The sequence below is a fragment of the Strongylocentrotus purpuratus genome, unplaced genomic scaffold (assembly GCF_000002235.5).
Source record: "Strongylocentrotus purpuratus isolate Spur 01 unplaced genomic scaffold, Spur_5.0 spur5_scaffold_14, whole genome shotgun sequence".
In the NCBI taxonomy this organism is placed as follows: domain Eukaryota; kingdom Metazoa; phylum Echinodermata; class Echinoidea; order Camarodonta; family Strongylocentrotidae; genus Strongylocentrotus; species Strongylocentrotus purpuratus.
In genome coordinates this window covers 9,413,539-9,425,901 of record NW_022145599.1, presented here as the reverse complement: position 1 = coordinate 9,425,901, position 12,363 = coordinate 9,413,539, and the positions used below count along the sequence as shown (strand labels likewise).

General features: G+C 43.7%; 1 protein-coding gene across 1 annotated transcript; it reads left to right on the top strand.

The window, feature by feature from the left end:
• Positions 1-252: 252 nt before the first annotated feature.
• LOC115923719 (sacsin-like) lies at positions 253-5,062 on the top strand. The gene is made up of 3 exons (XM_030984984.1): positions 253-616; positions 2,283-3,842; positions 4,494-5,062. Exons 2-3 carry the CDS (start codon positions 2,297-2,299, stop codon positions 5,060-5,062), a joined length of 2,115 nt encoding a protein of 704 aa, XP_030840844.1. The 5' UTR covers positions 253-616; positions 2,283-2,296.
• Positions 5,063-12,363: the final 7,301 nt, after the last annotated feature.

Here is a 12,363-nt window from a genome sequence, read left to right as displayed (position 1 = left end):
AGAGAATAATGTAGGTAGGGAGCTTCTGCTTGTTATTAATAATATATTTTTCAAGATCTAAGCCTCGTTAAGTGTATTGACAAATATGTATCGGCCCTGTACTAAGTGCAACTGTCTCGGCTTTATATAGACTTTGACCTACTACAAAAAAATTATAACAAAAATTTACGAGTCAGTAATGTTCTTAACTTCTTACATAGGCCGATCCCGGAAAGGGAGGGGTTGGGAATGGTGGATTACAATTAATTTGAGGTACGATACATGAAGAAAACAAGTTTAGTGTACATTGTCATAGACTCTTTTTTGTAAGAGCACAAAGTCATGCCCTGGTAAATTGACGCTACTTTGCCTTTGCAGGAGCTTGTCCAGAACGCCGAGGATGCCGGCGCAAATACTGTCAAATTCCTTTATGACGTACGGCACCATGGGACCGAGACGCTGTACCTAGATTCTCTAGCACCTTACCAGGGACCAGCTCTTTACTCTTTCAACAACGCCAAGTTCAAGAAAGCCGACTGGAATGGGATTCAGACACCTGCCCGCAGCAAGAAGAAAACGGATCGCCTGAAAGTTGGACGTTTCGGCATTGGATTCAATTCCGTGTACCACATAACAGGTGAGAACGATACCAACAGGCGCGTAGCCAGGTGGGGCGGTGGGGGCGGTCGCCCCCATAAAACAAAATGCCGGGCAAAAAAAAAAAAAAAAAGAGAAAGAGAAGAAAAAAAGTAAGAGGACGTAGGAAGAAAAAGGGAAAGGAGGCGAGAACGGTACAACGAATCGTCTTCTTTCTCTAATAATTTAATGAAACGTAAAAGCTTCCGCGTTTCGCGCGGAACGGGGGAAATCGAGTTCAAATGAAGGATTAAGAGTCGAGAACGGAACAAAGAATCGTCTTCTTTCTCTAATAATTTAATGAAACGTCAAAGATTCCGCGCTTCGAAAGAGGGGGACTGAATACAGATATGGATTAAGGGTCGGGAAAGGTACAACGAATCGTCTTCTTTGTCTAATAATACGTCAAAGCTTCCGCGCTATGCGCAGGAGGAGGGGGGCTGAATTCAGACAAGGATTAAGAGTCGAGAACGGTACTTCAAGTCGTCTTCTTTCTCTAATAATTTGATGAAACTTCAAAGTTTCCGCGCTTTGCGCGGGAGGGGAGGAAATTGAGTTCAAATTAAGGATTAAGAGTCGAGAACGGAACAAAGAATCATCTTTTTCCATAATAATTTAATGAAACGTCAAAGCTTCCGCGCTTCGAAAGAGGAGGACTGAATACAGTTAAAGATTAAGGGTCGAGAAAGGTACAACGAATCGTTTTCTTTGTCTAGTAATACGTCAAAGCTTCCGCGCTATGCGCAGAAGGGGCGGACTGAATTCAGACAAGGATTATGAGTCGAGAAAGGTACAACGAATCGTCTTCTTGCAAAGCTTCCGCACCTTCTGCACCAACCCCCTAGGGAGCGCGCTACGCGCGCTCTTTAAGTTATTCGCACGCTTCGCGTGTTCACTACCGCCCCCCCCCCCCTAATATGAAATCCCAGCGCTTGGATACAATAGATACATAGATTAAAAAATGGAAACACACAACATATAGACACGTTCCCATAATGACCTTGTTAATATTCTAAAAATGTTTTACTTTGGTGATACCACCCCTTTCCCATGCCTGTGCCGCAAATAAAGACCCCTAAAAGTCGTTTCGTTATAGACCAGAGTAGTTTAGCCCCTCCTGAGGGAAATGTCTTGATACTCTGCAGTTGTTTTCCGGCGCCTATTGGCTATTGAAATGTGCGGGTTTTTTTTAAATGGAAAGTGGTTTATCTTTGTAGGGTGAAGTAAATACTTGCTGAGTTTGAAAAGTCAGAGCATAATCAAAATAGTAGTAGTTGATAATAGTAGTTACTGGAGAGTTTGGTCCTTTCAGACAAAGCTGCTGAAAAAAGATGGTAACAGCAAAAAAATTGTCCCGAAATTAGAAAATTTGGCCGATCGATATTTCGTTCCTTTGGGGGGGGGGCTGGGTGGGTAATGTCACCTTTTTTTGGTCACCCATTAGCAAAATTCTCGTTTTCTTTCTTTTTTTTAATTAAAAAAAAAAATGAGGGGTGAGGGGGCGGGGGTGGTTCCTCCAAAACATACACACACAAAAAAAAAATTGAGGGGGGGGGGTATGCACCTGGATTGTTTCATATACTTTTATATACTTTTTTAGCATTGCAAGCATTATTGTTTTATTACTTTTATACTTAATAATTATCACCCTTTCGATTACTTTTCAGATTTACCGAGCATCATGAGCGACCAAAAGCTGGCATTCATTGATCCATTAGAGGAACATTTTTTTGACAAGCGTGGTAGAGTCAAAACTGGATGGCAATTTGGTCTCGGATCCGACAGCGACATATTCTCGAAGAACGAAGACCAGTTTCAACCGTACCACAACATATTTCCCGGAGTAACAGGAGGGATTTCGACGGGATATTTCGACGGCACGTTGTTTAGATTTCCTCTGCGGCATGCGGCAAATAGTTTAAGTGACAAAATATACAGCGATGAAGGCACATTAAGCGAGCTCCTCCTGGCTTTTCGAGCCGATGCTGATGTTGCTATGCTGTTTTTGCGCTCTTTGAATAACATCGAGGTGTTAAAGAGGCGATCCGATCTGCAAGAGCCATCACTTGTTGTACGAGTTCGAAGGGAACACGATCCAGAAACACATCCACCGGGAAAGGAATTTTCTTCACGTCTAGAAACTTACTGCTCTGATGTGAGCGGGCGCCGAGGGCCAATCAAGCTGATTGATTGTGTGACATTCACTACCGAAACACCGGAGGCATCCAATGCACAACGCTGGGTTGTTAGTCATCATATCGCGGGTGATAGCATGTCTCAAGAGCTTTCAGATTTGGCCGAGAAACAAAGTCATCTCCCTTGGGCAGCTGTTGCTATTCCCGTGAGTTCTTCAGAACCAAGCAATGTAGCAAGTGAGGCAGAGAATAACAACATTGGTAGAGTGTTCTGCTTTCTCCCCCTGCCACCTGGTGAGGAGAGTCGGACGGGTTTACCAGTTCATGTGCATGGATTCTTTGCTGTCAATAGCGATCGCCGCGGGATCAAGTGGCCCGGACCTGACCAAACGGACACTCTAGCACATTGGAACCAACTTCTTGTGAGAGAACTTATTCCCATTGTATATGTCGACGCGATCAAATACGCCATTAGTAGTCACACCTCTCACGACAGCGTGACCGTCGATTGCATCTATCGATCGTGGCCAGATCATGAAGCGGTTCGTGGAAACTGGGACATTCTCTTGGAACCATTCTACAATGCTCTCTTCCAGGAAACTATTATACATAGCGACAACAATGGGTGGATGAACATCGCCGACGTCCAGTTCAACGAATTGAATGTGGATAAAGATATGGAAAAGGTCATCCTCAAGTGCTTCAACATCAAAGGCATTGCATACGCAAGGGTTCCCAGTGTGTGCAGACAGGCCATCAGGAAGTTCTACAAAGATCAGATATCCACTGTTTCTGCTTCCAGCCTTTGCCGTTGCCTCCGTGAAGATCCTGCAATTTTGACCAAGCTCAATGCTGATGAGAAGCTTCTGATCCTTGAGTTCATCTTGCGAGAGGACGCCAGACAAGATCTGGAAGGATTATGTCTTCTTCCTCTCGATGACGGAAGCTTCCACTTCTTCTCGAGTTCTGATGACAAGAAAGTGTACATACCAACCACCAAGTTCCACCGACAGCTTGTACCAGGAGGAAATCATCAATTCATCAAAACGGTACCAGAGGACAACCCGCTTCATCAACTCCTGTCAAATATGGGTGTGTTTTGGTTTTCATTATTTTATCCACCAACCGAATTACCTTAGGTAAAGATGAGAAATACAGCAAAATAGAATATGATTGAACTAGTGGACTCATTCAGTTGAGATAAAATTAGAGATTGTTAATTACAGCTGGAATAATTATATTAATTTCGTCACAATGTTATGTGGACATCTTTCCTTCGAGTAGAAAGTATACAGCTAGGTATCTGAAAATCAGGTTGTAATCCTGAAATGGAATGAGTTAGTGCACTGATATATGGGGGGGGCGAAGTGTCAACCACGTATCCTGTAGGAACTGCCGCAGGCACATTTCTTTGATTTGTTTTCGTTTGATTCACTAGATTTATGTTGCTTTTATCAGAAAAGTACATTCATTGGTGCGAACTGGATAGATTAACTTTTGAAAATGGGCAAAATATTTGAACGGATTATGCAGAGCCTGTATTCTTTAGCCGGGCATCGTCGAAAATGACTTGATTCTTATATTTTCATACTATTTAAAAGTGATGCAAAATACGACCTTATGGGAATGTTTTCATTACCTTTAGTGACAGTTTTATATCGAGTTTCTTCAACAATAGAGGCATATTGACATTTTGTGTAAATAAATTAATGAGTGTAACTGTTTTTTTTATTTCATATGCAGATGGGCGTTATCAGCTGAAATCATTGACCCTTGATGCAGTAGCAGAGCTCTTGAAGATCAGTATGAAAACTCGGATAGACGATCAAGGATCCTGGATACTGGACACACAAGGGCCTTCTCTAAATACATGGCTTGAAAAGGTCTGGTCAATGCTGTACAGAGAGAGTTCAAGTAAGTTACTTCTCTTTGAAGGTATCCATCTTGTACCGTTGTTTGAGGCCGATGGTGAGGGTAGAAGATTACGACCACTGTTCCAAAAGTCGGCAATTATCCAGAGAAGTCACCAAACATCTGACGGTTATCTCACATTGACAAATGATCTGACAAACATTCTCCAACAGAACGGAGTGACAGTCACAAACTGTCCTGATTATGTTCTCCGCCATCCAGCTATCATGCGTGACGAATATATCAAGTTCCCAACATCAGAAGGGGTAGTTAAATGCCTTCTGCTTTTAGATGTTGAACTACTGGTCCAGAGATTACATTCCTTCTCACCGGTGATAGAGATGTCCTCGTGGAATATCTTGCACAGGCAAAAGTCTCCCATAATGGAAAGAAACTTCTAAATTGTCTACCACTATTTGAAAGAGTCGATGGAACCGGAAATTCAAACAAACCTTTGGTCAGCATTGAACAATGCGAAGGGTACATCGAATGTTGCGAAGACGATATTCCTGCTCCATTGAAGCTCAAGGTGCTCTTGATCAATGGAAGAACAAAGTCTAAATGTCTGCTACAGAAGTTAGAAGTCTGTCCATTTTCAAAATATCAGGTGATAATGAATGTCTTGGAAGAAGTTCATGAAGGGCAGTTGTACTCCAAGCAAGAGAAACAACTTGTCTTGCAGTGGATAATGAAGCACTGGGAAGATATCAAAGTCAACTGTAAGTCAGGCGCAGACATTTTGCGTCATATGAAATTCATCCCCGACAAGAATAATTCTTTATTGTCTCCCTGTGAACTCCTTGATCCAAGGAATCCATTGCTTGACGAACTGTTTGCCTCTCAAGGAGTATTTCCAGTTGCACCATTTGATTCACCTCAGTTCATAGTAGCTTTCAAACAGCTTGGCATGCGTGGACCAAGTGAAGTTACTTCATCCGAGTTGATTACATGTGTTGAGATGGTTGCTGAATCTCAAAGCCCAAAAAGGCTCGAGCGCTACTAGAGCTCCTCACAAGTAACCAAAGCCTTCTCGAAAGATCTGTCATTGATCATATGAAACAGAAGCAATGCATTCCTTGCAGACAGTCTCCTCCAGAGTATTACCCCTCAGCTATTGAGTGGTATGGTAAACTTTCTACGAGACTGTCAAGTCCCCACGAAATTCTGAGGGAAAGTAAGCTAGCTGTACTGACATGTGGAGCCTCTAAATGCTTTACTTCCCAGGAGGACGAGAGTCGTTTCTCTACAGTCTACACAAAGATTGGAATGAATATCTCATCTCCAATAATTTCGGATGTCATGACACAGTTCGAAGACTGTGTCAGGTATGCAAAAGAGAAAACTGGGGAAGATGTTACTGATATAGTACCAATGCTTAAGGAGATCTATTCATTTCTAATGGAAGCGTGGCGCCAGGACAAGAACACCAAGAACCTCATCCTCAATCGAGCTAAAGTTTGTATCTGGAATGGAAGTGGCTTTTCAGAACCAAGCAAGATGTGTGCGGTAAAACTTCCATTTCATCTAGCTCCTTACATGGCATCTATTCCGCAATCTACTATTGCATTTGCAGACTTGTTTGAAGCGCTCGGAGTTGAAAAAAACATGGCGGCAAATTCCAATGCTCTGGTTGACATACTGCATGAGATCAAGAAGAGATGTGACGATTCAAAAACTGATGTAGCCTTCCAACCAAGACAACGCCATCTTGTACTGCAGATCCTTCACCATCTACACGCCGCAGGAGAGCTCTCAGAAGAAGCTCGGGCACGCTTACTCGTTCCATCGCAAAGAGGAGAATGTCATCTCATTCCAGTTGATGAGAGCGCATACGTGGACAGAGAGTGGTTGAGACAAAGCACTGACAATGAGGAGATGGATGCCGGTGAAGATTTTACTTTGATTCATTTAGATATCTCAATGGACCTTGCATCATTCCTTCAAGTCCGACCTGTAAGTCGACTTCTTCTGGATTCAGAAGAATTCCAGGGCTTCACACCAGCTGGGCAGCATGAACCTTTGACTATGCGCTTGTGGAATATTCTCAAGAACAACTATGTGGACACCGCCATCGTTAGTGAAATGATACAGAATGCGGAAGATGCAGGAGCTCAGGAAGTTCGCTTTCTCATTGACATGAGAAGAAACGAGAAAGAAACCAAAAGATTATTCGATCCGGGAATGAAGTCTTGTCAGGGACCAGCCCTTTGGGTATACAACGATGCTGTATTCACAGACCAGGACTTTAAGAATATTCTCCGTCTTGGAGGGCGTACCAAGGAAAAGGACGCTGAAAAGATCGGGAAGTTTGGGACCGGTTTCAACTCGGTCTACCGCATAACTGATGTTCCAAGTTTGGTTAGTAGGGACTACATGCAGTTTTTCGACCCTCATACCACACACCTTGGAAACGTTCTCCCGAACAAGAGTCAACCCGGTGTTCGTTTCAGATTAAATAGCACCAAAACACACCGGAGATTTCAAGATCAGTTCAAGCCATTCAACGGAGTGTTTGGGCTCGATTTCAGTGGAGGAAATGAACCATTCAACTACAACGGAACACTCTTTAGACTGCCCCTCCGTTCTAAAGAAGCTGCACAGAAAAGCCAAATATGCAAGGAGAGCTACGATGAGGAAAAACTGACCAACCTGATGCAGATAATGTGGGAATCATCACAAAACCTCCTGGTTTTCACCAAAAAGGTAAAGAAGGTTGCCTTGTTCTACCTTTCTGAGAATTCTAGCGATCCTACGAGGGCTGAGGAATTACTCACTATACAGAAGACCATTCACTCTCCTAGGTTTAAGGATGACGGCACCGTCGTGTCAACTGAATCATTCCGCTGCCAACTTACCTCAAGGGGAGCTGAAGTATTGCCACACACCAATGAAATAGGCAGTCAGGAGCATACGAGTTCTTTCAACACCTTCAAAGTGGTATGCAAGACTTCAAAACAAGCATTAGTTGTCGCACAATCTCAGGAAGGAAAATCACATGGGCTTTCTCCAGCGGCTGCCGTAGCTATCACATTGAATGTAAGAGATTTGCAGAAAATCGAGGGGAAGATCTACTGCGGTCTACCTTTGTCAGTTCCAAGCCTGCTTCCATTTCACATGGATGGTACGTTCGCCATTAACGAAGATCGAAGAAGTCTACAATCACCGACACCACATGGGATGACTGTTTTTGAAAGATGGAATCATATATTGCTCTCTGACGTGATTTGCCGAGCATATGTCTCTCTTCTATCAGACAAAGAGTTCATTCAACAGATCAAGAATACATACGGGACAGATGTGTCGCCAGAGTTGTTGTGGCCTGATGTTGATAAAGTACCTGAGAATTCAGTGTGTTCAGGGCTGTTTAATGCTTTCTACAAAACGATAATCTGCGGATTGGATGGCAAACAACCAGCAGTTTTCTGGACAAATGACGAACCTCGTCAGTTTCACAATGTAGTATTTCTCGGCGAGGAACTGCAAACGATGAAAGGAATCAAGGACGACTGTTTACAGATTTTGACAACGTATCTGAAGGAGTACTGCCACAGTTGCAGTATGGTGGAAGTGATAGAGCTATCAAAGAAGACGTGGCAAGCACTCGAGAGGGCAGGAGTACGTGATATGGTAGAGACTAGAACATACAATCTGAACAGGTTGTTTGATGAAGCGTTCCTGCCATATTTAGATAAAGTGCCACAGGATCTGAGAGATCACCTCATTCTCTTTGCGCTTGAAATGGACGGTAACCTGCATCAAAAACTTCGAGATGTGAAATGCATCACCGTCTTAGGAGGAGCCGAACTAAAGACATCCTGCGCCCTCATGCATCAAGATGACCCTACACTCCGTGAATTGTTTGAGCTTCAGGGAGTATTTCCAGGTGCACCATTTGATTCAGCTCATCTGACGCCGGTATTCAACCGCCTTGGTATGCGAGGACCGAATGAAGTTACTCCAGTTGAGATGGTTGCATGTGTTGATCTTGTTGAGAAAACTCAGTGCCCCAAGAAGGCCAGAGCTTTACTCGATCTCATCGGAAAGAACCCTGGTCATTTTGACCGTTCACTGGCCGACGGCAGCACTGTAAGAGATTTCATGATGAACAAAGGATGTATCCCTTGTAAACAGTCTCCGCCAGAATATTACCCCCCAGATTTCGAATGGCGTGGGAGCACTCAATCCTGTCTCACAACTCCCCAAGAGATTTTGATAGAAACGAAACAAGCAGTGCTAATGTCTGGAGCTTCCAAGTCTTTTATTTCTCAACAAGATGTTCTGTTTTCCACAGCATTCACTCTGCTTGGAATAACATGCCACTCTCCAGTGATCTCGGACGTCATAGCACAAATAGAACATTGTGTGAAGTATGCCACATACAGAACAGAACAAGATGTAACAGACATAATACCGATGCTCAAGGAGATCTATGCATTTCTGAGGAAAGAATGGCAACGTGATTCCAACGTCAGAAACTATATATTGGATCGAGTAAAGTGTTGTGTGTGGAATGGCAACGGCTTTTCGGAACCAAGCAAAATGTGTACAGGTAATCTCCCGTTCGATCTAGCTCCTTACATGGCATCTATTCCCCAGGCTACTTGTGCGTTTAAAGATCTGTTTGAGGCGCTTGGGGTCAAAAGGAACATCGACACTAATTCGGAAGCTCTGGTTGAAATACTACATAAAATCAAGAGCAATTGTGACGTCCTAGCAGCAAATGTAATCTTCCAACAAAAACAGCGCCAACTTGTACTGCAAATCCTTCACCATCTACATGCCACAGGAGAGCTTTCAAAAGAAGCTCGGGTACGCTTACTTGTTCCATCGCAAAGAGGAAAATGTCATCTCATTCCAGTTGATGAGAGCGCATACGTGGACAGAGACTGGTTGAGACAAAGCACCGACAATGAGGAGATGGATGACGATGAAGACTTTACTTTGATTCATTCAGATATCTCGATGGAACTTGCAATATTCCTCCACGTACGACCTGTCAGTCGACTTCTCCTAGATACAGAAGAATTGCAGGGTTTCACACCAGCTGGGCAGCATGAACCCCTGACTATGCGCTTGTGGAATATTCTCAAGAACAACTATGTGGACACCGCCATCGTTAGTGAAATGATACAGAATGCGGAAGATGCAGGAGCTCAGGAAGTTCGCTTTCTCATTGACATGAGAAGAAACGAGAAAGAAACCAAAAGATTGTTCGATCCGGGAATGAAGTCTTGTCAGGGACCAGCCCTTTGGGTATACAACGATGCCGTATTCACAGACCAAGACTTTGAAAACATTCTCCGTCTTGGAGGGCGTACCAAGGAAAAGGACGCTGAAAAGATCGGGAAGTTCGGGACCGGTTTCAACTCGGTGTACCGCATAACTGATGTTCCAAGTTTGGTTAGTAGGAACTATATGCAGTTTTTCGACCCTCATACCACACACCTTGGAAACGTTCTCCCGAACAAGAGTCAACCCGGTGTACGTCTCAGATTGAATAGCTCCAAACAACTCCGGAGATTCCCAGATCAGTTCAAGCCATTTAATGGAGTGTTCGGGCTCGATTTCAGTGGAGGAAATGAACCATTCAACTACAACGGAACACTCTTTAGACTGCCCCTCCGTTCTAAAGAAGCTGCACAGAAAAGCCAAATATGCAAGGAGAGCTACGATGGGGAGAAAATGATCAACCTGATGCAGAAAATGTGGGAATCATCACAAAACCTCCTGGTTTTCACCAAACAGGTAAAGAAGGTTTCCCTGTTCTACCTTTCTGAGAATTCTAGCGATCCTACCAGTGCTGAGGAGTTACTCACCATACAGAAGACCATGCACTCTCCTAGGGTGAAGGATGACGATACCATTGTGTCAACTGAATCATTCCGCTGCACAATGACTTCAAAGGGAAATGAAGTGATGTCACAGAAACCAGAAGTTAGTGGAGACCTGGACACTGTCAAAGTGATATGCAAGACTTCAGAACTGGCAGCATCTCTTGCAAAATCTCCAGATGGCAGGGAGTGTGGACTTTCACCAGAAGGTGCGGTTGCCTTTCCGTTTCATAGACCACCAATGTCTGCATTTGAGAAGAAGATCTACTGCTTCCTTCCCCTCTCAATTAACAGTATGCTCCCAGTGCATATCAACGGATCTTTTGCTGTAAAAGAGGACCGGCGGAGTCTTCACATGCCAGTGCCCGATGGAAGGTTGATATCTGAGAAATGGAATCACATTATTCTGGCAGATGTGATATGCAGAGCGTACGTTTCACTCTTGTCTGACAGTGAGTTTATTCAACAAGTGAAGGACACATACGGCTCGGATATGTCTCCTGAGGAGTTGTGGCCAGATATTGATGACGTGCCAAATAATTCAGAATGTTCAGCACTGTTTGATGCTTTCTACAAGGCAATGGTACATGGGTTGGATGGTCGTGAACCATCATTGTTCTGGAAAGATGGCAAATCGCATCAGTTCACGAATGTTGTGTTCCTTAGTAAAGAAGTTCAAAAGGAGACATCTGTCAGTGATGTGGTAACAAAGGTACTACGCGACCATCTCCCCTCAATGGAAGTGATGTCATTGACCGAGAAAACTTGGAGAGCCCTAAGAAGAGTACAGCTGATAAATGAAGTTCTCAAGAGGACCTATGATTTCAACAGGTTCTTCGATGAAGTTTTTCTACCACAAATCAGTCAGGTGCCGGACAACATCAGAAACCAACTGGTTCTGTTTGCACTCAATACCAGTGAAGACACACTGCAGCAGAAACTAAAAGATGTGGAATGCATACCAGTACAGGGAGGAACTGAACTGCGGAAACCTTGTGATCTAGTACACCCGAAAGGCAAAGTTGCGCCTTTGTACTCGGAGTCTGATAAGGTTTTCCCTATAGGAGAAAAATTCAATGCCACCAACACGTTGACGTCACTAACTAAGCTAGGAATGGTGAAAGACTGTCTTCATGAGGATATTTTCGTCGAGCGATGCGAGACTGTTCACATTCTGCATTCAAGCTGTATGGAAGGAGCTCAAACGAGATGCCATGCTGTACTGAAGTATCTGTCGGAGATGTTGAGGAGTGAATGGAATAGGAAGAAAAACCTCAAAGAACGGCTGGCCAGTATACCATTCTTGCCTATCTTGTGTGAGGGAAACAGAGATCCAGCTCTACCGTGGGTGGAAACGGACTCTTGTGCTTATGCATCTGCTAGCGATGTGTACTCTCATTCTAAAACATATTTGGTAAGCAGCACGTCAAACGTTGTGGATAAATCAAAAGAGTGGCAGCTTCCCTACATAGTCGAGCAATCTCTTGGTCTTGCAGATAAATACCCCTCCGTCCAAGATGTACTCAGGCAGTTCTCGAACTTTCGTAGTCACTACGAATTGAATAATGGCTCCATTTCTGATCATCGATTACAAATGATATGCGAGGCGGTCTACGAGCGTGTTGAAATTGCTTGTAAAGAAAATAGTCCATACATCTCCAACGAAGATTTTCAGAATCAATCATTCTTCCTTGTAGATCGCAAGTTTGTAGTGGCCTCTATGGTTGCAGATGGAGGTAGAGATCTTCCACCGTATCTGTATAAAGCTCCCCAGTTCCTGAAACAATATCCCATTCTTCTGGAACGTGCAGCATTGAAGAGGGAATTTGATGCCGCAGACTATCAAGGTGTTCTTCAATCTATATACGAGG

Bases quoted from the DNA above. Each gene is read 5' to 3' on its own strand.
- LOC115923719 (XM_030984984.1), top strand. From the start codon at position 2,297: ATGAGCGACCAAAAGCTGGCATTCATTGATCCATTAGAGGAACATTTT. The intron at 3,843-4,493 runs GTGTGTTTTGGT...TTTCATATGCAG, and splicing joins TCAACTCCTGTCAAATATGG to ATGGGCGTTATCAGCTGAAA.